Source organism: Oryza brachyantha, chromosome 5 (genome assembly GCF_000231095.2).
Source record: "Oryza brachyantha chromosome 5, ObraRS2, whole genome shotgun sequence".
NCBI classification, from domain to species: domain Eukaryota; kingdom Viridiplantae; phylum Streptophyta; class Magnoliopsida; order Poales; family Poaceae; genus Oryza; species Oryza brachyantha.
The window spans coordinates 4,138,163-4,162,486 of NC_023167.2; the positions used below are offsets into that span (position 1 = coordinate 4,138,163).

The window sequence follows — 24,324 nt, forward strand, 5'->3', positions numbered from 1 at the left end:
ACTGTAGGTGATAGAATAATAGAAATAACTTCATTTTAATATAAAATTTTCCCGTTTTCCTTGGTTTGTGTTCAACAATAAATTTAATACTACCTTCATCCCATATTAACTTTATTTTTCAGTTTTTAGATAGAATGTTTTAACTATTTATCTTATTTAAATTTATTTTTATGATTAATATTTTTATTATAACTAGATGGTAAAATATAAAAATTACTTTATGTGTGACTAATTTTTTTAAAATTTTTTATAAATTTTTTAAATAAGACGAATGGACCGAGATAGATTGTAATTATATATAAATATATACGTTAAAATATACTCCTATATTTAAACAACACTAAAAGAGTTGCAACGCAAAACTAGGAACGGAGGTGATGGCAGTAGCCATCGCCCGAAGCATAGCTGCCGGCCGGTGCGGCTGTCGAGCCACGTGACGCCACCGGCGGGCCCCACCACCCTCCCCCCGTCGTCACCTTCCGCCATGACGTCACCACCCCCCATGTGCGCCTCCCTCCCCCCTCCTCCTCCCCTCCCTCCTTTATATGCCTCACCTCCCCCACCTCTGCCTCCCCGCCGATCATTTCCCTACGGCGACCACCGCCGCCCGCCGCCGCCGTTAACTCCACTCCACTCCACTCAGTGTCCCTCTGTGTGTGTGTGCGTCGTCGTCATGCAGGGAGGAGGCGGCGTGAGCTGCGCGGTGGCCGGCGAGGCGCCGAGGGGGGCGGCCGGCCTGCTGGGGCTCACGTTCGACCCGCCGGGAGGGGAGCCGCCGGCGGAGCGGATCGGGCGGCTGGTGCGGGAGAGCCCCGTGGTGATCTTCGCGAGGCGCGGCTGCTGCATGTGCCACGTCATGCGCCGCCTGCTCGCCGCCGTGGGCGCGCACGCCACCGTCATCGAGCTCGACGAGGCCGCCGAGGAGGCCGCGGCGTCGGCCGCCGCCGCCACCGCCGTCCCCGCGCTCTTCGTCGGCGGCGCCCCCGTCGGCGGCCTCGACGGCCTCATGGGCCTCCACCTCAGCGGCCGCCTCGTCCCGCGCCTCAGGGAGGTCGGCGCCCTCTGCGGCTAGGTAGCTAGCTAGCTTGCTTCTTCCCACCTCGCCGCCGGCCACCGGCGCAGCCGCCGCCGCCGCATGTTAGTTCCTCACATACACAACCGCGCGTCACGTACGTAATTCTGATGAAGTCGAGGGGGTCGGCTGCAAAATACACCGGTCAATAACACAGCTTCGTTTGTACTGAGCCGTCGAGAGGGGGACTGGAGTGGTAGGTTTGTCTAAAGTAGAGGGTCTTTTCGCAAAATCTCTGGATCTAAATGTAATTAATACTTTTCTTTTCCATCAGTTTAATTCACCTCGCTTGCTGCTTTCTTCTTACTGTACTTACCTCACCTGTACGTATTTCAATATTTTTTTTGTCATCTTTCATGTAATATACCATATCATCATTTTTCTAGCTTAATTTATTTTAATTTCATAAACATCTTGTACTCCCTTTATTTTTTAAATTGATATAGTTGATTTTTAAATTTATGCTTGACCTTTTATTTTGATTAATATTTTTATCAAAATATACAAAATTATAAATCATACTGAAAGTTACTTTAATAATAAATTAAATTAGAATAAAATAATCAATAATTATATGGATTTTTAAATAAGACAGGTCTAAAAATTAACGACGTCAATTAAAAAGACCCAGGGAGGTAATTAATTAGCTCTACAATATTTATAAGTAATGATGTGTACACGTGTACGTGCAAAGTGCGTGTGCGTAAGGGAAAAAAAATTATAATTGGAGTGGACTAGTATATGGTAGTGAGGGAAGATAAGGTATTAAAGTATAATGATGGTGATGGTGTATATATACGTCACCCAAAAGCAGCATTCATCGAGCTAAAAAGAAGCTAGTCAAGTATATACGCAAAGCTTGTCAATTAAGTTCATGCTAATTAAGAGAGATTTGCACGCAAATTAACCTTTTCTGATGAGTCTTTGCCAAGTAAATTAAGGATGGAAATATCTGCACGCCTAGTTAGTTAAGCATCAAGCAATTAGCCAGCCGGACTGCCTGCCTGCTCCGTCAGATACGGAACGTACACGCATCCTTTGATTTTGGGTTAATTAGATTTATGCCATTATAAATATGTCAGTTTAAAAAAATACCATTACAATTTACCAAATCGTAAATATGTCATTATAATTCTTCTTTTCTCTTAGAAACATGCCATTTTATACACCTTTAGAACTATTGGACCCATATGCAGTCTAACGTATTTGCGTATTGACCAAACTGCCCCTATTGTTCAGTGCTGGAGATGGCCGGCAGGTGGTTGGAGGCGCTAAGTGGGTGGCGGCAGGTGGCCGGCGCGGCGATGTCGGAGTCGACGGCGGCGAACGGGCGGCGCGCCGACGACGGAGGCGACTGCTGCAGCCAAGCGGAGGCGACAACAGCTGCTGGCCGGACCTCACCAAGATTCGACATACTTGAGCATGGTGATGTACTGATGATGGTGCTAGGCGAACGGCCGGCGAAAAATGTACAAGATTGAGGATTTTGTGTTCTTTTGTGAACGCGGCGTTCGTCACCGGCGCAGCGGCGCCGGAGTCCAGATCAAGCGCGGGCGGACAGCACGTGGCTGCCGCCGCTGCTGCTGTGGGAGCTGCGGCAGGCGGCGACGTCAAACCCCTGGATCCTCACCGCCGGCGCGAACAACGGGGCAAAACTGTTGCTGCTGCTATTGCTATTGCTACAGGCGGGGAGCCATGGTGGCTTCGGTGGTCAAAAATTGAGAGGTCCGGCACGGCGGCGTCGGCAGCGTGGGGGCGCTGGTTGAGCAGGAAGTGCGGGTCGTGGACGAGCGGGGTGTCCGCATGCGCCGGCGGCAACCCGTCGAACAACGCCTAGCTCCCGTCGTCCTCCTCGCCGCCGTCAAACAGATCCTCCGGCGCCTTGCTCTTCCCTTCTCTTTGCTGCACCAGCCAACCTATCTGCTTTTCTTTATTCTTTTTGAGGTTGAGTGGGTGGAGGAAGAACAGATGAATCATGGGCATGTTTGGTCAATACGTAATTATATTATAGTGCATGTGGGTCCAATAGCTCTAAAGACGTATAAAATGTTATGTTTCTAAGAAGAAGAATTATAAGGGCATATTTACGATTTGGTGAATTGTAATGGTATTTTTCTAAACTAGCATATTTGTAATGGTATGGATCTAATTAACCCTTGATCTTTTGTGAACAATAATTAATAATTAACCGTACAGCTTAATTTGCTTATTGTTACTGCATGGAACTGAAGCCAGCAACGTGTACTGGCTCACGATGATCCAGCAGTAGTCGCGTTAATGGCTAGTTTGAAGGAACTTAAAATTATGAAAAGTGGCCGTTAAAAGGTCAAACCTCTCAGAAAATGGAAAAATTGCAGCTCGATCACTATTTCTATTTCGCTTCTGTTTATACTTATAAGCTAAATTTTATATTTTTTACCTAAAATTTTGAATAGATTTTGAGGTTTTTTAATTATTTTTCTATCTTGGGCTTATAGATCACTAAGAACACACATATCAAAGTTTTAATCATAATTATTTTTTTATCAAATATGTTATTTGACTTATTCCACGATCACCCCACTGGGTTTTCTACTTTCTCGCTCCAAGTTCATTTTATATATCCTATAACTTTAATTTGTCAAAAGTGATGTGCTATTTGGAAGAGCTTTCTTCCATACGGATCCGATTCCTTTGCATTACTGTAGAGGAACATTGTTCATGTGAGTAAAATAGTGATCTAATGCTATGAATAGTACCAAAAATACTATAGCAACAATAATTTTAAAACACTGTTCATCACTATAGCAAATACTGTAACGCTAAATCTCATCCGTCCATTTTAATCCAACGGTCACGAGATATAGTAAATTCACGTCACTGTAGCTCTCTTCAATAGCACATTGCTACTGCATACCATCTCAACCCCTTCCATACATTTCGTGAAAACCTACAACTACCATAGCTCTCCTAAGCATAGCCTAAGAATTGGTTAGGCAAACACCACCGGTTAATGATCAGAAGCTTAGGTATATTTGGAAATGAAATAATTCCGGAAGGCTTTGCAGGAATTGAATTAGGTCCTCAAAAATACCGTAAAAAATCCATGTGTGGTGAACATTATTTACGCGGTAGATCATACTATTCTTTGCTAATACTTCACTGGTTGGCCCATATCCATCCGGGCCAACAGAATAAGCCCAAAAAATAATCTCGTAACAGATGAAAAGCCTTGGTGGGCTGACGCATGAAGTGGGCTGTACAAGAGAATGGGCCCATTTGCTGAATGTAACTATTCTCTTGTTCTCTCGTAACAGATGAAAAGCCTTGGTGGGCTGACGCATGAAGTGGGCTGTACAAGAGAATGGGCCCATTTGCTGAATGTAACTATTCTCTTGTTCTCTCGTAACAGATGAAAAGCCTTGGTGGGCTGACGCATGAAGTGGGCTGTACAAGAGAATGGGCCCATTTGCTGAATGTAACTATTCTCTTGTTCTCTCGTAACAGATGAAAAGCCTTGGTGGGCTGACGCATGAATGAACAAGTCTTAAGCCTCTTCTCTCGATCTCTCTTCAAAATATTTAATTTATTCCACGAATAAAATCACGACGTTGCATATATAAAGTAGCAAAACTATCTCATACGGATACGATTTATATAGTATATGAAAGCATTGCAGATGAATAAATCGAAAATAGGAAACATGATTAAAACACCGATGGTTCTCAACTAGAGCGGACACATCACCGTATGAGCGTTGTGCGGCAGCACACATTCATGATGTCGCATCGTAGCCGAAGAAGAAAGACGGTGCCGTGGTGGACGATCAACGAACAATCGTGTGTAGTGCTTTCTAAAAAAAACTTATTCATCCTCTCTTGGTACAAGACGTGAAAGACAACTCCATATTGATAAGTCATGCCTTCATGCGCATGTCGCATATGCATGCCCCCAAGCTCAGCCAGGCTACGCGGGCAAGATCAAGCACATGTTTCTTTGGTTCTCTCTCGTACTATTGCTCAAATGAATAGAAAAGCTTTTTAAGAAGGCCCCTATCTCTTAGAATAAGCAAGATGAGACTAAAGTTCACATACTTACCTTACAAGAGGTGGTGTTTTGAGAATTTCTTAGAAATTATTTCTCTTATGTGATAGAGCCCATAGTCAAATTCCAACATTCCCAACCAAATCTCATATAACCCAATAGATTTACATATATCCAATGTACTATTTATATACCAATATTTTGATGGAGACCGTTAAGATTAAACATCCATCTAGAATTCCAAGGTACGCTACTCCAGTTAACTGATGACTTGTTCTTCCTAGGTCTTAGTTTACTAGATCTCAGATCACATAGATTGGGTTTCCACCATAGTATTACCCACATGAGTCTCATTATATAACACCCGCCCTAGCACCGTCAATGGTAATGATACCTAGAGGAGATGTTCAGTAGAAAATCGATGCAAATCGACTCCTCACGGGACCGCTTCACCGGTACCAATCCTAGGACACATCGCTTGTACCTATGGTCAAACTGAGATGCATCGTAGCAGCTATTAAAATATTACCTTTTGTAGGTCTCACCTTTAGAGCAGGTTCAGAGGTTGACCGACAAGGAAAGAGGCAACAATGGAAATCCAATCCACAAGCAACAACTTGAAATTAGACACGAAACCCTAAGCTTCAGCTTCACTTGCTTTAGCAACTAGGCTTCTCTTCAGGTTGCTAAATATATAGAGCAGACAAGGAAAGTACGGAAATGTACTCAGTAAGTCACGAGAGATTAATAGATGATATGCAAGGAGTTGAAAGAACAAGATGTACTTTTATGTTGTAAAAGAGTGCTTTTGAATAAAATTATAAAAATCTAACGGATAACTACTATCATTGCAAAGAGGAGGGTGGCTCAGTCCAATTAGCAAGTTTATTTTTAACAAAACCATAATTACCAGGAAGAGACCCACATCTAAATCCTTTCTCTCAAACGGATTCTCATGACTTGACCTCAAATTCCGTAGAGAATACCGTCATCAGTAGTATTCCCTACTTTCTTTTTTAAACCAAATGAAATACAAACTAGTGTCCTATGACACCCGAGTTACGCTGACACGCTTTGACCACTCATGTCAGAATACCAGACATAAAGATTTTATAAAAGCATCAATTCCACCCAAGTTTTTTCTTAAAAAGATTTTTAAATCAAAGCTACATCAGTGGAATCACTTCCTATCACATGTGATTGTGGGTTGATTGTTTGAATAAATTAGACAATCCTTTGCAGAGGTGCATGTTTTACCCACGCAACATGAGCTTACTCTCTCGCTGACCGAGTGAGAGAGGTTCACGACAATGCTGTTCTGAAGCTTTCTCAGAATAGTTGGTTGTCCAATGTTGGGCCCTAGACCAAGTACTGGATAGGTCTCATACATTCCATACTCAAGATTTCCTGCTGGTGAATCTACACTAATGACTCCCAACTCATCCCACAGCTTCACTAATTACTTTCCATGCGGATGCACTTATTAAAGTTCACTGCAATTCCCCAAGAAAATCGGTCCTTACATGCCATGCAAGTGTCACACCTCCCAGGTCTTTGGTATAGATTCCACTAATGAATCTATGAATGGTTAAAATGTCTAATAATATTGAACGGAGTGAGTATAAAGTACTCACCTAATATATGCCTTGCAATGGCTTTGCAGTCTTTGATAGGGTTGATTGAAGTGTTAGAATTACTCGTACTCGTAAGCCTATGCTTCCATCATTCATTTTAATGTGAGTAAAGAAAGATCAATTACTCATGTGTAAATATCACTTGTCATAGGAAACATTAAAATTCATCCAACCATGAGAATTCAAATGTGATTTGGTACGTCCAATTGATCATCATCCACTTGTTCCCCCTACTTTGACTACACATAGACATCTTATCCCAAAAATCATTAAACCACAAAATGTTCTTACTAGGTTGGCCCACTAATGACTTATAAGACTTTGTTTGTTCCAGTTTATTCACTGGACGGAAATGATTTTTTTTGTTCCATGCTTTTAAAAATATATATTTTTCTAAAAGTATTCTTATGTATTTGCTTAGGCACTTGTTTAAAGTTAATTAATGAATTTATTTAAACGTTGTATTGTCTCATTTGAGTTAAAAAACAACATTTCAAACTTCCTTACTATTCTGTTTTTCTAAATCATCTAAAAACATTTATCTCTAGTGCGATTTCGAGTTTTCAAATGTGAAGTTACATAGTATGACACCATTATTTATCAATACTATATAGACACTACCATTGTTTTAAAATATAAGCATATGTAGTTTGTTCACCAAGAACTAAGATTAACAAGAAAAACTACATTGTCCTTTAATAATGAGGAATAAATAATATTAGAAATAATTATATTTTGGGACAAAAATCAAATGCTAGAAACAATGGAGGGAGTAGATTGGACCAAGTGGATTTTTTGATATAAAGATCATTAAAAACATCTTGCTAGTTATTGATTTTAATTTTTTCTATTTAATAGATGACACCATTGACTTTTTGGCCCATATTTGATCATTCTTTTATTTAAAAGATTACATTATGAACTGAGTTCCATTTTGCAAGATTCAAAAAAGTAAAAAAGAAGCTGAATACAAAAACGGTCACTTGACCTTGATCATGCTAGTCCAAAAGTGAAAGTGACCTGGGTTCACAACACTCGAACCTACAAGATCCTAATCCAGATAACTTTTTCGTTTGATCCTTGAGGGAAGATGCGTGTTAATTCATTCAAACCTATTACTATTATTTTTAATCAGCGTAGTTGTTATATAAAATGCATAAAGTACTCGCCATATATGGTGGAGTGTATGCGTTGCAATGGCTATAAAATCCATGACAGAACAGAAGCGTTAGAATTACAATTACTCGTAAGCCTATTATTTTCCCTTTCTTTAATGTGGATTCGTAAGATAATTAAGTGCATGCATATGGACCTTTCAAGTGTAATCATAGTATCACGGGGAACATGAAAAACGCATCAAATCACCAGAATACAAATTCGTTTTGGAAAGTCCAATTGACCGTCAGCCACTAATTACTGCTCCCTTTGACTAAACATAGTCATCTCTTATCCAGAGAGAAACTTGGTTAGTCCACTAATCTTGATCAAGCTCCTGTTCTTCTCAGCTTATTCAAGTGAAATAGATTATTATTCGGTCCAGGCATGTTTTCGAAAAAGACAAAGTACGTGCATGCATGTAGGTTTAATTTCCTCACGTGTAATAAGACCACTTGCCATAGCACCGGATTCAAATACGATTTGGTACGTTCGATTGATCATTAATCACCCACTTGTTCACCTGCCCTGACTAAACCTAGACATGTTATCCGGAAGAACTCCAATAAGTCACAATTGTTATTACTAGGTTGTACCACTAAGGCTGCGTTCGGCTTGTTGGTTGTTAACCGGCGTGAAAAATACTGTAATAAATTATTACATGATTAATTAATTATTAATTATAAAAATAGAAAAATAGATTAATCTGAATTTTTAAAACATTTTTTCTGTAGAAAATTTTCGCAAAAAACACCCCGTTTAGCCGTTCGAAAAGTGTACGTACGGAAAACGAGGGAATATGGAGTTACTTAGCAGACAAAGGAACACGGCCTAAGTCCACGTTATTCCATGTTTTGAAATATACATTTTTTGTTCAAAAAACTTTCTTCTGCTTATATTACTTAGACCACTTATCTTAAGTTCTTAATTGATGTTATCTATTAAAATATTTCTTTTCATTTTGAGTAAATTATGCTATAGGTCACCTTTTACTATCTATTTTTATACTTTGAATCAACTTTTAAGCTACCTTCTTCACTTTACATTGAAAACTTCTCTTATCATATCTAACGTATTTTTTGTCAATTATATGGATTATGTAACGATGGGAGCTAGACGATGTACGATGTACCGGAGCTGATGTGCTTATGGTTGTACATATGTAAACTCAAAAACAATCGTTCAGGGGTGATGTAAACCGCAACGATCGCAAATTTACCTAGTATAAATCGGGAAAAATGTTTTAAAGATGATCTAAAATTAAAACTTGGTAATAAAATACGGCAAAACTTGCAATTCAATCGACCATTTATAGAAGATAAAATCAAAGACTCGCCATTGACAAAACACATCCTTCCAAAAAATACCATTAACCAAAAAATACCATTAACGAGTGCTAGTTATACGTAATACCATCATATAAGTAATTCCGTCTATGGCATACCATTGGCGATAGAGTTCCGTCAGCCGTAATATACCTAACACATATCCTTTTTCCAAAATAACTAGATAAACTGCACCGATATAATTCGCTGAACAATCCAACAAATAATTAACTACGGCCTTTGAATTCAAAGTCGGGGGAGGCAGTACGAGTCCAACTCTATGGGCCGCAGCAGGAGCCGGTAATTGTACCGACCGGCCCATAACACAGTGGGCCCACGAAGCAGCGTCCTACCCGGAAGGCACACCCATCAGATCACACTCACCGCTCCCATCCCCACACCACACTATGTCGACATATTGTTTTCCCCCCACCCTCCCCGATGCGCCCGCACCCTACCCACCCCCCTCCACCGTCACTGACGCCGCGGGCCCACCTCCCCGTGGTCCCCGCTTAGCAGCCTACCAGGTTTGACCCGGCGCACGTGTCACCGTGGGGTGGAACTCGAATGGCCCGGATCACGCACCGTCCGCTGCGGAGATCGACGGCGGGTCCGCGGCGTGGGCCCCACGGGTCAGTGAGAGACGGCCGGGGTGGGCTGCGTCCTTCCCGCCGCCCACGTTTGGTGCGCGGCGGCGTCGCCCCCTCGCGACCACGATGACGACATTCTCTCCTTCCGCGCGCTCTCCTACCTACGAGGAGGAGGAGGAGGAGGGGGACGCCACGAGGCCACGACTTGGACTTGTCCTCCTCTCCCTCCCTCCCTCCCTCCCTCTCCCTCTCTCCGGCGGGCGACCGCCTCGTGGGGGATTCCGTTTGCTTCTCTCTTCTCCTTCTCCCTGTCGCGCTGTCGCTTTCCGCCCGGCGGGCCGGTGCGGTGCGGTGCTTTATAAGTGACGTGAGGAGCAAGTGAGGGAGGCATCCAATTCAATTCAATCCAAAGCGACGGCGGGGCGGCGGGAGTTGGGGAAAGGCTAAAGGAGTGGCTTAGAGTTTGAGGGAATTTCTTTCTTTTGTTTGTTTGGATTCGCTGCTCGGAGACGGCCATGGAGCGGGTTGGGCAGTTCCTGAGGCAGAGCAATGGTATGGCGGATTGATAAAGTTGGGTTGTGATCGATCTGTTTTTGGTTTTTGGTGGGGGGGTTTTTGATTGAGATTGGGTGTTTTTGTTTTGTTTGGTTCTGCGGGTGCAGGTTTGATGGCGGCGTCGTTGTCGGCGAGGACGTGCGCGGAAGAGGTGGCGAAGGCGGAGGGGGCCGGGTGCCGGGACGACGCGGCGGCGATGAGGCTGAAGGGGCTGGCCATAGCGACGATACTGGTGGCGGGGGTGTTCGGGGTGGGGCTGCCGCTGGTGGGGCGGAAGCGCCGGGCGCTGCGGACGGACAGCGCCGTGTTCGTGGCGGCGAAGGCGTTCGCCGCAGGGGTGATCCTCGCCACGGGGTTCGTCCACATGCTGCACGACGCCGAGCACGCGCTGTCCAACCCCTGCCTCCCCGCGGAGCCATGGAGGAGCTTCCCTTTCCCGGGGTTCGTCGCCATGGCCGCCGCGCTCGCCACGCTCGTGCTCGACTTCCTCGCCACCAGGTTCTACGAGGGCAAGCACAAGGCCGAGACCGCCCGCGTCAAGGCCGACGCCGCCGCCGCGCTCGCCGCGTCATCGGCTAGCGACGACGACATCACCGTGGTCACCGTCACCGAGGACGACAACAAGGCGCCGCTCCTGCAAGCCCATTCCCACTCCCACTCCCACTCCCATGTCCACTCCCACGGCCATTCCCATGGTCACTCTCACGGCCACTCCCATGGACACGGCCACGAGCTGGTCCAAGCGGAGGGCGGCGGCGAGGGGGAGGTGCCGGCGCACGTGCGGTCCATCGTGGTGTCACAGGTGTTTCATCTGTTCTCCCAAATTGGAGGCTCAATTCATTTATGGTCTTCAGCTCAATGCATCACTCTCATGAACTTTTGTCTGGCAGATACTTGAGATGGGGATTGTGTCGCATTCGGTGATCATCGGATTGTCGCTCGGGGTGTCACGGAGCCCCTGCACGATCAGGCCGCTTGTCGCGGCGCTCTCATTCCACCAGTTCTTTGAGGGGTTCGCACTTGGCGGGTGCATTGCTCAGGTGCGGCAATTCTCATCATTTCACTAAGCTGCTATATTACTATGATGCATGGTTGTGTGTGTATCACTGCTAACATGAAGATGAAATTGCTTACATGATTAAATTGGGGTGAATCCAATTGTGTCTATTTGATGTTTGATAATTTGCATGCGATTCTAAGTTCCTGTTGTCAGGGCATGTTTGGTTGGTGGTTGTTTGTATGGATAAGGCATTGGCCTTTTGGCACATGGGGTCCACCTATTTGAATTTTGGGAAGGCGTGACATTTGTGATTCTGATGTCCATGCTCAACTTGTTAAAGTTTCATGTAATTACTGTTCAAGAATCATATTTTTACAAGCAAGTTGATCATTATCCAGATTTTTACTGACAAATCAGAAACCACCTTTTATTTAAAACAATATCATGGGACATTCAACTTGCAAGCCTTAAGACGAACATAAAATTGCTAATGTGGGCTGCTAATACAGTAAATTTATTCGAGGCTATTAACTGTCCTGTTATTTTCTCTAAACATTTATGAACAGTTTTGCACTTCTGTTACAAAAATAGTTTGGCTATGGCTGATAAGCCGAAGCCAAGTGAACGAAGCAACAAAACATAATTTGTGGACAATACTTTTATATATGTAGTATTATTGCAGTTTGAAACCCAATTCTGGAATCTACAATGAAAAAAACCTTAAAATCAACTCCAATATTTAGTTTCAAAATTAAAAAGTTGGCTTCAGCTGATAAGCTTACAAGATGACGATTAGATTGATCTAGATCAATGCTTTATATGGCTGTCACTCTCCATAGAAACAGTAAGATGTTGAATTTTTATTTGTGGAGAAAAAGAATCAATATTATCTACACTGTATTTGTCGCTAGCATGTTGTTCAGGATGTTGACACCTGGAGTTCTGACCTCAAATCACACTTTCATATTCCCAAAAATACTGTTCTTGCAGTATTTGTCAACCTTTTAGTACTTCTGTACTTGAAAGGTATTGATATACGAACATTAAACCATTTGAGTCCAATATCATGAATGGTTTGGGATTGTAATATCTTTGGTTTAAACCATTATTGGTCACTGCAAATAAATAGATTAGACTGCTACGCTTTCGTCATGGCTGCCAGGTACTTTGCCAGTAATATTCAATTATGGAGCCAGGAACTAATTAAGATTTTATCTGCTGACTACAGCATTGTTCCATACTTCGATTCATTGTTATATTTCATAATTATGTTTATTGTTTTAAATTTTTCTCAGCAAGACAACTTAGTGCCACAATTTAACAAATCTTCTGATAACAGGCACAATTGAAGACCCTATCAGCAGCTATGATGGCATGCTTCTTTGCCATCACAACACCAGCTGGGATCGCGGCTGGTGCTGGCGTCGCTTCATTCTACAACGCCAACAGCCCAAGGGCTCTAGTTGTGGAGGGCATCCTCGACTCCGTGTCGGCTGGCATCCTTATATACATGTCTCTGGTGGATCTCATCGCCGCGGACTTCCTGGGCGGGAAGATGACAGGGTCGCTGCGGCAGCAGGTGACGGCTTACGTCGCCTTGTTCCTCGGCGCACTCTCCATGTCATCACTTGCAATCTGGGCTTGAAAAACCTGAGAGGCCATCGGTCTGAAGACAGTTGTTATGCATACAGAGAGTAGTAGCAGCTCGGCTCCGGCTCAGCGACATAACATGCCCTGCATTTCATGGGCGTGAGGCTAGTCTGACGCTGATAGAAAACCAGGGGCATCGTATTGTACACGTATGTATAGCGTTGCTTGTAGCTACTACTGGCCCCAACCGTAGGATCACCTCAGCAAGTGTTGCTAATGTGACAACCGCGAGGTGGTGATAGCCAGAGTGTTGGTATGAGTATATGGTTCTGTTCATTTTTTTTTTAATGAAGGTTGAATCTTTTTGATAAACTTACTCCAGATTCATCTGCTGATTTTGTGCATAACCACAGTTTGATATGGGTATGATCCTGACATCCTGTGATATACCTTGCCGTACACCTCCATGCATGCCATTCTGTATGTAGTCCGTACAAGTTTGGTAAGATACAGGCCTGGCTTATAAGTAAACATTTAAATTTTAAATCTTAATTTTAAGTTAATTTTAGAATTTATTTATTTAAATTTACTAAATGCCTTTTAGATTGTAATTGTGCTCTGCAGGTACGTCTGATGGGCAGAATCGGAGTCGGTGTGCAATCTGAATACTCCCTGGTGCTAATTAAAGTAACAGCTTACTCAGCCGGCGTGATTAGTTTAATGCTCAATGAGCATAAGCCGTGCCGGTTATCCAGAGCTTGGGATAAACTAATCTTCATCGAAGCGGCACGTCATCTGAGTTGACAAAACCGATGGCGTTTGGGGCCAAACACGTACTAGTGGCTTGTAAGCATGGAAGACGTCCAGTGAAGACAAAATGGAAAGAAGAGAGACACACGTCGAAGGTGAGGTGACGAACCGAATACGGCTACCGGGAATCGATCCATCCAGCGGCAGCAGAATACTAGCAGCAGTTAGTTGCACGTCATCGCTGTCACAGCCTTGTTTTGTTCGAGCCGAACCCGTCAGGTATGTCCATGTACGCAAGGTCGGTTTCCGTAGAAATGGCCAGGACACAACCGGTGCTTCGGTCCTTTTCGAAATTGCCAAAACAAACCATATGACCCAGGAGGGACCAAGGATAACGAAAGTTCCTAGACAGCCAAAGACACATAAAGGAATTGGTTTATAACAAGAACGAAGAATTGTTGGAGTTTATGTAAAATATATATGCAAAGAGTTTATGTAAAATATATATGCAAAGTCGTGTCCATACCAGACAGCTCTGGTACACGAGCATTCAACTATTCAAGTATCCCTATAGCCTGCAAGCGCAATATGACAAATACTTGCGAGTTACCATTTCTTCTTTTTTCTTCTCAAGGCTTTCATGTGGGCTGTAAGGCCCACGTGCCATGGCCACTGATGTTTGAAGTTCTCTGTTTCTATATTTTTAATATGGCTGTGTTTTTTTATTGGACTATATCTCGTTTTTACGCATATGCTTTCTAACCACTAAACAACTAGGGGCAGAGCTATATGGAGCCTAGGGAGTTCTAGCACCCAGTTTAAAAAAAGTTTTAAGTAAAATTTATCTATTTTCATCATGTATGCATCTACTCAATCTAAATTCAGACACCCGTAGTAGCCTAAATCCGGTTCAAAGCACTAAAAACAAGTGAGTGGCAACCTTCTTTATTTTGTTGTAACTTCCGCCCCTGTAAACAACATATATTTACAAAAAGTTTCATAGAAATTGATCATCTTATATTCTAAAAATTATATTTTTAATACTATATTTTATCATTTATACCATGAATAGTTATCAAAACAATCAGATAATTTTTTATCTTAATCTACCAAAATAACACGGAATATGCCAATTCTATAAAGGAAAATGGACGTGGGCTAAAATAGAAGAGGATGGGTTAAAATAGGAAATAGCATGGACCAATACGGTTAAGGAGCCCATCGGACATGTTCGTGCACGCAAGTTTCTGCCCAAAAGCCCGTTTGGTTCCATATATAGTCCAGGTTCATTAAGTTAATATTTTGAACTAAATATACGGAAATTTGCACGTGTCATTATAATTTTGCAAAGTTAGAAGTATGTCATTAGTATCTCAATGACATATGAGGCCGCTCGAGTCAATGATATGTGGGTCAGGATGGCATATCTCCAATTTTATAAAATTATAATGACATCTTTGTAATTTTCCTAATATACTGACCAAGAGCCCGGGCGTTATGATGGAATTTCCCAAGATAATAATAGAAATTATAGAGTTATCCCTGCTACATACTCCTCTCCTGTTCAAAGCTCAAACAAATAGAACTGGTTTTAGAAATCACTCACATGCTCCTCGTCATGTAGCAGACTATAGCCTCACTCGTTTGTATGTATAAGTCATCTAGATTCTTTTGTTTTCGACCCATACGTTTTCCGAACTGTTAAACGAGATATTTTTTATAAACTTTTCTATAACAAAGTTGCTCTAAAAATCATATCAATTTATTTTTTTTAATATTTTTATTTAATAATTAATTAATCATATATTAATTTGTTAGTACATTTTTCGTGCCGCTTACTTAACACACCGAAGAACAGGGCATAACTATTAACCTCATGGAGTTCATCTTTTCCCTTGCAAATTTTGCTTGTAGTACATTTCTTTAAGGCTTTGACCTCATATTATCATTATAACATAAAGAAATCAACACTTCTTTTTGAAATTCCTCATAAAAAAACTTATTCAAAAAAAAAATCAAGAGTGGACTATCATCTCAGTAAGGAAATCAAAATAAAATTGGTAAATAAAATATCTCTAGCAGCTTATACTTGTTTTTGTTGAAAGATCAAGAACTGCTGGCATTGTATTAATCAAGTGGAGATCATTTAGAAGATAATGCAATGAACGTACACATCTAGTATGTTAGACCATGGCCTGTATTTTTTGAAAAAAAAATTATAGGAAAGTTGTTTTAAAAAACATATTAATCTATTTTATAGTTTTTTAATAATAATTAATTAATCATGTACTAATCTATTACTACGTTTTCCATGCCAGCATAAATTAACTTACCACCCCTCAAAAGAATGTGGCCCATGTCCATTAGCTCATCTATCTAAAACTCAATCTATAAAATTAGATGATCTTTTGATAAAAAAAATATGGTCCAATAGTTACTACAACACGTCCTCGATTTTTACTCATCATCCATATGAGGTGAGGGAAACTTAAATTTAAAGTTTCTCACTTCTTACACTACATGAGGATAGAGAGTATTTCTTAAGTAGTATATACTTAAGGGGAAATGAGCAGTTGTTATATATTAATAAAATATAATTGGATATGATATGAAGTATGTAATGTGGATGATCTACTGGAGTACAAACAAATATGAATGAGAAATCTTTTTGATGATCATTTAAATAGATATATGCAGGATTGAATTTAGATAAGATGTTTGACATGCTCTTAAAACCCAAGAAGTCTTTCTGGTGTAACCACGACCTGTTGGGCATATAAAATGCTGAGAAGAGTGTCCGTTTTGTATCTTATCATCAATAGGTCTCTATGTATGGAGATCTCTTATTTTCTTTGAAGAAAAAGAAACCACCAGCCTCCACTCTTGAGGCATACACAGCGATGCTACTCTAAATGTGCACGACCAATCGCGAGAATGGTAACAAGTATTATAAAAAGCCAAATCTAGGTAGGGTTAGGAGACATCCGGAATCATACTGGTATTTCATCTTTTAACGAGAGACAATAAGCTAAAAAAATATAAGGCTTAATATAAAGTATCACCACTTTGCCACTTCCCATGGTCTGGCCAGCACCAATTTGCCTCCTCAGGAACCTACTCGAGTTTAGTACTACCATGTCATGTACTGCTTTGTGTCTCAAAGTTGAGATGATCCATGTGCTCTGACCCTGCCAGAAAATCAAGCCGAGGAGTAATACTTTGAGTATCTTTGGTGTCAGAGAATCAAAGTCGAGGAGTAATACTTTGAGTATCTCTAGTACAGAACCAAATCCCCTTTAGTAATAGAATATACTACTCATTAACGTGTGGGTCCAAAAGCACGTGGCGTCCATATATCATTAGACAGTAATCCACCTGCATTACGTAGAGAACATGCACCTTTTTGGTCTGAAGTATGCTTGATCTTAACATTTTGGTCTAGTATTTAGCTGGTGTTTTATTTTGATGACCTAGCTTGACTTCATTGCTTGCGGCTGTTCCACAAAATTTGGGGCCCTACGCGAAATCGTCATTAGGTCTAAACTTAATTGATGAAATAAAATGGTAACAATTTATAAATCTTGACCGTTTGGGATATCAATAAGAAACTTCTCAACAACATATATTTGTTGGTTTGTTTCACCAACATTACGATCATCGGCAATATTAATATCAAGTGTCTGATTACCGATAGACTCTGTGATTCCTTTATAATATATCCATGGATAACTCCTATCCGAGATTGAGACCTTTTTTTTTTTTTTTTGTTCTCTTACGGTTCGAGTCATATCTTCTAATCTAACTAGAAACGCCAGCCAGCGTTATAAGGACTGATGTTTAGTTAAAGATCATAGACAAATTAATGCGTACCCGGAAAAGTATGATCAAGGAGTTGATACATTTATATTAATAAACTCAAGTACGTAGAGATATTATACATTTTGGGCTGATTTATTAGCAAGCGATGACTCAACTTCTATATTGATTACTTTTATATCTTTAAATGTACTCAAATTTTACTTCTTTTTTATATCCATGTTTACACTGTGCTCTCTCCGGCAAAAAAATATTTATTATTTTAGAAACAAGATTTGATCAAACTTTTAAAATTTAGATAAGAAAGTTTCTATTAAAATAAACTTATAAAACCTAATAAGTCTATAATATTATGAATACTTTTTGAGAAGAATCTATGTATATTATTTGTATTGTATTTAATCTAAGCATTTAAGAAATAATCGATGGTGGAATTTTAAAAATTTAATCAAATCTTGTTCTAAAAGACAAATATGTTGACCGGAGGGAGTATATTTATATGTTTAAAAACTTCAAGTGTTTTTCTACAGCCCAAACACAAACACTTTTTGTAGTATTTGCATATCTTAAATTGTATTCAATACCCGTCGTTTTGCACAACGGTACAATCTCCAAAATTAGTCATTAATTATGATTTTGTACTATAATATATAATAAATAAATACAATTTACTTTTATGAAAGTGTTTCTTAAAAGCTTATCTATACATGTTGTTTTAGTGTCCTTAAAGTAAATATTTCCAAATTTTTTAATAATCAAAGTTTTAAAAGTTTAACCTTAACCTTATCAAAATGATAAGAATTATTAAACTGGATGGAGTTATTAAATTGTCAAATAATGATGAAACATATATTTGCATTTTTAGAAAATTCAATGTCTTCTAGATTTTAGTTTTGCGAGGAGATATAATTTGTTCTTGTTTTTAATAATTATTATTTATATATTTTTAATAGCCTAAGCACTTTGTCTTCATCCTTGTGTGGAAAAATCTAATTTTTTTTATTATTTTCTGACATACCTTATAGGTAAAAGATGAAAGGGCATATTTCAAAAATTAACAGAAGTTTTGAAGAATAACGGTAGCTTGAGAGCTTTTTTTCCTTAAATTTTTACCGGTAGACGAAGAGATGGTTGTAACTATCTAGTATAATCAGAGTATCTGCAACAGATAATCCAAATTAGACTCTTCAAATATCTATTTGTCCAATCTCTATTTCATTTGTCCACTCAAATTCATTTTTTACTCCAACAATATATCCATCTGTCCTCTTTATTCTGAGTCTATTACAACTGGGCCTCGTATGTCATCCTCTTCTCTTTTTTCCTCCCTCTCCTCAATCTCTCTCTCTCCCTTTTTTTTCCTCTTTCTTTCTCTCTCTCTCCTTCCGATTTTGCTTTTCAGTTTGTACATTCTAGCTACACAAGTCAAGACAATGCCGACCTTTGGGTGATTTGCACCTGCATGGATGGAAAACTTACAGTATAGGTAATTCAATGCTATTACTGTCAGGTACTATTTAATAAGTATGCGTGCCAAACCAAATTTCTCTTCAGCCTTCTTTAGCGCTCTTGTGAGATAATCCTCTGCCTCATTGAACTTCCTGAATTCAAAGGAAAACACAAAATGTTCTGTGTTGGAAGCTGGAACCTCCATAAAAGTAAAGGGGGATACAAAATCGCTACATTTCAAAAAGCACGCTTTCAAGGTTATCGATATAACATTTGGAGTAAAAATGACAACATACAAGACTCAGAAATCAGCATCTTACCCAGAATGTGATAAGAGCTGGCCATACGAACAGGTTGCCCCAAGAGAAACCTCCTCTGGAATCATGTTACATGCTGATAAAAATTTTCCAGACATGTTTTGTGTGCTTAATGCCTCTAGAACCCTCTCATACATTTGTGTAGCCGAAGGAAAATCCCCAAGACAGTGGAGATATTCGCCATAAGAAAGGACAACATTTTCTGCAAGGAACATCAATACCGTGTATGAAATAATTGCAGAAAAGACTGAATTGTCTTAGGGACTGGCTTACCAGTTTGTTCATTGCCTAGTCCAGCACAGAGGTCATTGCATCCATCAAAGAACAACTGTAAATCATTTTGGATAAAACGCCTTTCCTATGATCTAGCAGGCATACCTAGACCATCGTAAATAAAGACAACCTGATTCTGATTCTCCATTTAGAAGTGCAATAAGTCCTTTGATAGCATTAACCCAAAATTTCAGATAGTTATGCTCCGACCATTTGATATTATCATCCTTGATTGATATGTCAACCAAATTATCTGGGGACACAGAGGTGTTGATATCCTGTATAAAAGGTAATCATGAAAAAAACTGTCACCTAAAACCATACAAGCCTAAATGTGCTTGTGGCAGACTTGCTGTAAACCTGGCCTGCTTCCATGTAGAGTCCCATTGTTGCTTCACATGCTGCAACTGCATATTATTCACCAATATAACATCAGTTAAGAGCAAAAGCTTTCCTCTCCTCACTGTTTTCATATCAGCATTCAGCTGATGGTACTCACTTGACAAAAGATAATTGTAAGCAAGCAATGTCCCAGGTCAAAATAGACTTTGGTTTATCTGAGTGCCAGATAAATTGTATACAAACCAATGCACTGGCATCCCATCCTACTTCATATAGAACGACTAAAGCAGAGTAGATGTGTATTTGTCCTTGTGTTTATATGTCCGTATTCTGTACCCAATAAACAATGAACTAAATTCCAATGCTCTCTCATACATTACATGGGCTTCAACATTTCATTTTTCTCTTGGGTCAAGGCTATAATAACAAATGGGCATAAGATCATTAAATGGCCACATATCTAGTTTTTCTGTCTCTGGCTGCAAATTCACAAGATAAATATGGCTCTTGGAACTTTAGTTTTCTTGAGAAATTCACATAGCTAGTGTCTCAATATGTGCTCCCTACTTACTACTCTTTTAGTGTTACATAAAGGCCAATATAGAAGCACCTCTGAAAGCTGCAGGAGCAACTTGGCTGGTTGCTTTGAGCCTTTCCTTTGCATCTTGGCGTCTTCCACTGTACAGAGAAACGGACATGATGTTACTCAAACTACTCAAAACAGGGAAGGAAATTTTCTTCCTCACTCTTTCTCAGGCGGCGACAGAGGCATGCAGCGGCGGCGCGGCGCCGCGCGGGAGCACGGGGAGGCGGCGGCGTCCGTGCGCGGCCGGGGATGGCAGCGGCGGCCAGCTCGGGACGGTGCTGGGCGCGGGCAGAAGCTGCGGCGGTGGCCGGGGACGGTGCGACGGCCGGGTACGGCGCCGAGCGCGGACGGCGCGGCAGTTGTGGACGGCGCGGGCGGCGACGGCGGCTGGCTGGGGAAGCGTCGGGCGACGGCGCGGACGGCGGTCGCGACAGCGGTAGGCGACGACGGCGCCGGTAGTCGCAGCGACAACGGCCACGGTCGCGGCGGCGGGCGGTGCGGCCGGCGACGGTAGTCGCGGCGACGGCCTGGACGGCGGCCGCGGTCGCGATTGCGTGCGGCAGTGGCCGTCGGCGCGGAAGGACGTTGTGGTCGGCATAGGATGGCTGCCCGGGAGAGACGACCGGCACATGGCGGGGGGCTAGCCAGCTCCATTTCCTGGGCGGTGGGCCATGTGCCACGCTCCTGGCCAGACAATCTGCCCTTATAAAGATTTGTAAAAGAGACATGATTTGAAAGTAGAAATCCTAGAGATAAACCTATATAAGTATACATACATGGTGTAAAAACAAAATTTTACTTAGTGCACGTACTACATAAACATATACATAAAAATTGGAAAATAGTAAATCATGTTACCTCTGAGGCACACACCACTGGCCTAGGTGTGTGGCCGTGGGATTCAGATCACCTGCCATGCTAGCACAGTAAGAAAGCAGAGAGATGGACCGCTCAGATTTATCCAATGACCATAGGATTCAGATCACATGTCACCCATATCGAAACGAACGGTTGAGATTTATCTAATGACATCACACTGTTCATCCTCTGCCGTTATCATGGAATGGCAGAGGATCCACCTCGGTGGCCGTGAGGGGCTGCTGCTGTTGCTTATCTTGTCACCGAGGTGTGCTGGTGTTCGGGTTCTGAAAAATTGGGCATTTGAAAATATTGTTGTTAAATCATCTCTGTGGGTTGTTTAGAAAGCATTGTTTTTTTGGTGTAGGATTGTGCTGCAAAAATGGACAAGATCAAGTTACCCCTGGAAAGTGGCGTGAAGCGATCATGGGAAGACTGAGGGGATGTTTGTTTCCAAGGACTTTTTTTAGTCCTTGTCACATGGAATGTTTGACACTAATTAGAAGTATTAAATATAAACTATTAATAAAACCCACCCTATACTCTGAATTATTTCGTGAGACGAATCTATTGAGCCTAATTAGTCTGTGATTAGCGTATGTGATGCTACAGTAAATATTTGCTAATCGTAGATTACTTAGGCTTAAAAAAATATGTAATAAAATAGTCTTTATTTATGTAATTAGTTTGGTTATCCTTCTATATTTAATACTCCTGAGCCTGAAAATGCAGCTGGTAAGCCTAGCAAAGATGTCGGAGGTGCTATCCTCCTTTTGTTTTTCTGCTACGTGAAAGACAGTGTTTATTCCCTTAGGCTTTGTTACAAACTGAATCAATGCAACTGAGCTGTTGTAACACAATACTTTCTTCTTTTAATTAACATGTTAATTTATTGACCCTCACCACAAACATGGTGACTTTTTAAGCTTGTCATAGTAAAACTGCGATAACGCTCCCTAATGCGTAGGTAGATCTATGTATAAAATATTATATATAATATGCGTTTTTAATAATCTTGAGTTGAGTTTCATGTGGACACTTATCTCAAAAATCTTTTTATTCTGAATTTAATACTTCTTCTGTTTCAGAATATAAACTTTCTAGGATTGCTATAGATTCATATGGATGCTAATGAATCTAGACCAATATACAAACCATGTGTCATGTGTATTGATTAAAGTATAAATCAAGGCCAGAGAAGAAATATGAATCGAGTATATTTCCATCTTTTATTCCTATACGGACCAACCAACACTATGGACCAATTAAATTTAAATTATATTTGTGTATATGACCTTTTTATTACAATCACGCATGCGCACCATATTAATACACCCACGAATACGTCTCCTGACGTAGACTCAAAAAGACATAAGCCTTGTTTAGTTTTCAAATTTTTTTTTCAAAAACATCATATCAAATTTTTGGACATCTAAATAAAGTATTAAACATTGATGAACCAAAAAGCTAATTACACAGTTACGGAAGAAATGTTGAGATGAATCTTTTGAGCCTAATTAGTCCATGATTAGTCATAAGTGCTACAGTAACCAACATGTGCTAATGACATATTAATTAAGCTCAAAAGATTTGTCTCGCGGTTTCCAAGCTAGCCGTGAAATTTGTTTTTTCATTCGTGTCCAAAAACCCTTTCCGACATTCGGTCAAACATTTGACTAGACACTTCTTCCAAAAATTTTCTCAATCTAAACACCCCCATAGACCAACCGTAAATATTTTACCTCACTAAATTCATACTGAGACAATTTACACATGAGTGCGCCCCCTCTAACTTAGACCCTGTTTAGTTACCAAAAATTTTTGATAAAAGGGTCACGTCGAACGTTTAACCGGATGTCGGAAGGGGTTTTCAGACATGAATGAAAAAACAAATTTCAGATTCTGCCTGGAAACCGCGAGACGAACCTTTCAAGTCTAATTAATCTATCATTAACACATGTTGGTTACTGTAGCACTTATGACTAATCATGTGCTAATTAGGTTCAAAAGATTCGTCTCGCGATTTTCCCCATAATTATGTAATTAGTTTTAATGTTTATATATATTTAATGCTTAATGTAAATGTTTAAAGATTCGATACGGATGTTTTTGGAACTAAACCGGGCATACTCAAAGCGATGGATACCATGGCAAATCCTTGGCCTTAATAAATTCATATCGATTGTGCAGCCGTGTACGCGAATATTTATGGCCACTAGTATTTGAACCTTGGTGGTTGGACAGTCTCTCATTTTAACATCAGACTTTTAACTAATCGTGAGGTGTAGACTACCATCCCCTTGAAAGAGTTTGTGACCTATCATGACAATGACAAGAGGTTCTACCAACCCATATTTAACTATTATGAGACATTGGAAATGATGCTAGAAATTCATGGTTTAACAAAAGACGGTGGAAATACATAGGATGAGCCAAAAAAATACCTGTGAAATTTAATTTCGTTGTGCAGCTCTTATCTGCAAGATTTGCTGATTCTGTTCAAATTCCCACGGTATGAAATGCCTGTGAAATGATGGACGTGCTCTGCATGAGAACCAAGCCCATCAAAACCGACGCTCCAAATATATATCTATGGCACACATAGGTTTAATCTTTAGCATTTTACAATAATAATCTTCGGCTGGTCGATGCATTGTTCTGATCATTTGGCTCAACTTCAGTACTTCACTGCTCATGTACCAGCGAGATGAAGTTTGGTGCTTCATGCAACATTGTTTTGGCACATTTACACCAACTAGTCTCCGGAAGCAACAGATGTAATGTGTGGTGTGTGCAGAGTTGAGCCCGAGTTTGTGGGATGGCATGATTCAGGTCATTTAGTTCAAGCAAACTAAGTATAAGTACCAGTAGACAATAGTATTTACATTTGTAGTTTGAGAACTTCTGTGTTCTCAAACTAGAAATCTGTCTCAATTCCGTGTTCTTGTTGACTCTGTTTTTCTCCTCCGTTTCTTGTGCACCACAGCAT

The 24,324-nt window shown here is 40.7% G+C and overlaps 3 protein-coding genes across 4 annotated transcripts; 2 read left to right on the forward strand and 1 right to left on the reverse strand.

Annotated features, from left to right (window-relative positions):
• The first annotated feature begins 653 nt into the window (after nt 1-653).
• LOC121054527 (glutaredoxin-C7) lies at nt 654-1,490 on the forward strand. Its single transcript, XM_040524519.1, has one exon. The coding sequence runs from the start codon at nt 674-676 to the stop codon at nt 1,070-1,072; it is 399 nt and encodes a 132-aa protein (XP_040380453.1). The 5' UTR covers nt 654-673; the 3' UTR covers nt 1,073-1,490.
• An 8,494-nt stretch (nt 1,491-9,984) lies between these two features.
• Nucleotides 9,985-14,275, forward strand: LOC102720796 (zinc transporter 7). 2 transcript variants are annotated; one of them, XR_001550405.2, is made up of 5 exons: nt 9,985-10,351; nt 10,462-11,156; nt 11,245-11,394; nt 12,694-13,446; nt 13,569-14,275. XR_001550405.2 is itself a non-coding variant. In XM_006654078.3 (4 exons), exons 1-4 carry the CDS (start codon nt 10,315-10,317, stop codon nt 12,997-12,999), a joined length of 1,188 nt encoding a protein of 395 aa, XP_006654141.1. In that variant the 5' UTR covers nt 9,985-10,314; the 3' UTR covers nt 13,000-13,458. The 2 variants fall into 2 exon arrangements, 1 of the variants encoding a protein (XP_006654141.1); XM_006654078.3 differs by lacking the exon at nt 13,569-14,275 and having other exon boundaries at nt 12,694-13,458.
• Nucleotides 14,276-18,704: 4,429 nt separating this feature from the next.
• LOC102718178 lies at nt 18,705-20,675 on the reverse strand. The gene is made up of 8 exons (XM_040524290.1): nt 20,638-20,675; nt 20,502-20,569; nt 19,910-19,956; nt 19,680-19,827; nt 19,550-19,564; nt 19,280-19,478; nt 19,050-19,111; nt 18,705-18,968 (listed from the first exon to the last, which is right to left on the reverse strand). Exons 1-8 carry the CDS (start codon nt 20,661-20,663, stop codon nt 18,781-18,783), a joined length of 753 nt encoding a protein of 250 aa, XP_040380224.1. The 5' UTR covers nt 20,664-20,675; the 3' UTR covers nt 18,705-18,780.
• Nucleotides 20,676-24,324: the final 3,649 nt, after the last annotated feature.

What these genes read in the sequence shown, in the direction of transcription:
- LOC102720796 (XM_006654078.3), top strand. Translation starts at nt 10,315, where the DNA reads ATGGAGCGGGTTGGGCAGTTCCTGAGGCAGAGCAATG. An exon ending in GTTCCTGAGGCAGAGCAATG is followed by an intron (nt 10,352 to 10,461) that starts GTATGGCGGATT and finishes CTGCGGGTGCAG; the next exon opens with GTTTGATGGCGGCGTCGTTG. An exon ending in GGTCCATCGTGGTGTCACAG is followed by an intron (nt 11,157 to 11,244) that starts GTGTTTCATCTG and finishes TTTGTCTGGCAG; the next exon opens with ATACTTGAGATGGGGATTGT.
- LOC102718178 (XM_040524290.1), bottom strand. Translation starts at nt 20,663, where the DNA reads ATGCCTCTGTCGCCGCCTGAGAAAGA. An exon ending in CTGTCGCCGCCTGAGAAAGA is followed by an intron (nt 20,570 to 20,637) that starts GTGAGGAAGAAA and finishes TTCTCTGTACAG; the next exon opens with TGGAAGACGCCAAGATGCAA. An exon ending in CAGCTCTTATCACATTCTGG is followed by an intron (nt 19,112 to 19,279) that starts GTAAGATGCTGA and finishes CTTTGAATTCAG; the next exon opens with GAAGTTCAATGAGGCAGAGG.
- LOC121054527 (XM_040524519.1), top strand. Translation starts at nt 674, where the DNA reads ATGCAGGGAGGAGGCGGCGTGAGCTGCGCGGTGGCCGGCGAGGCGCCG.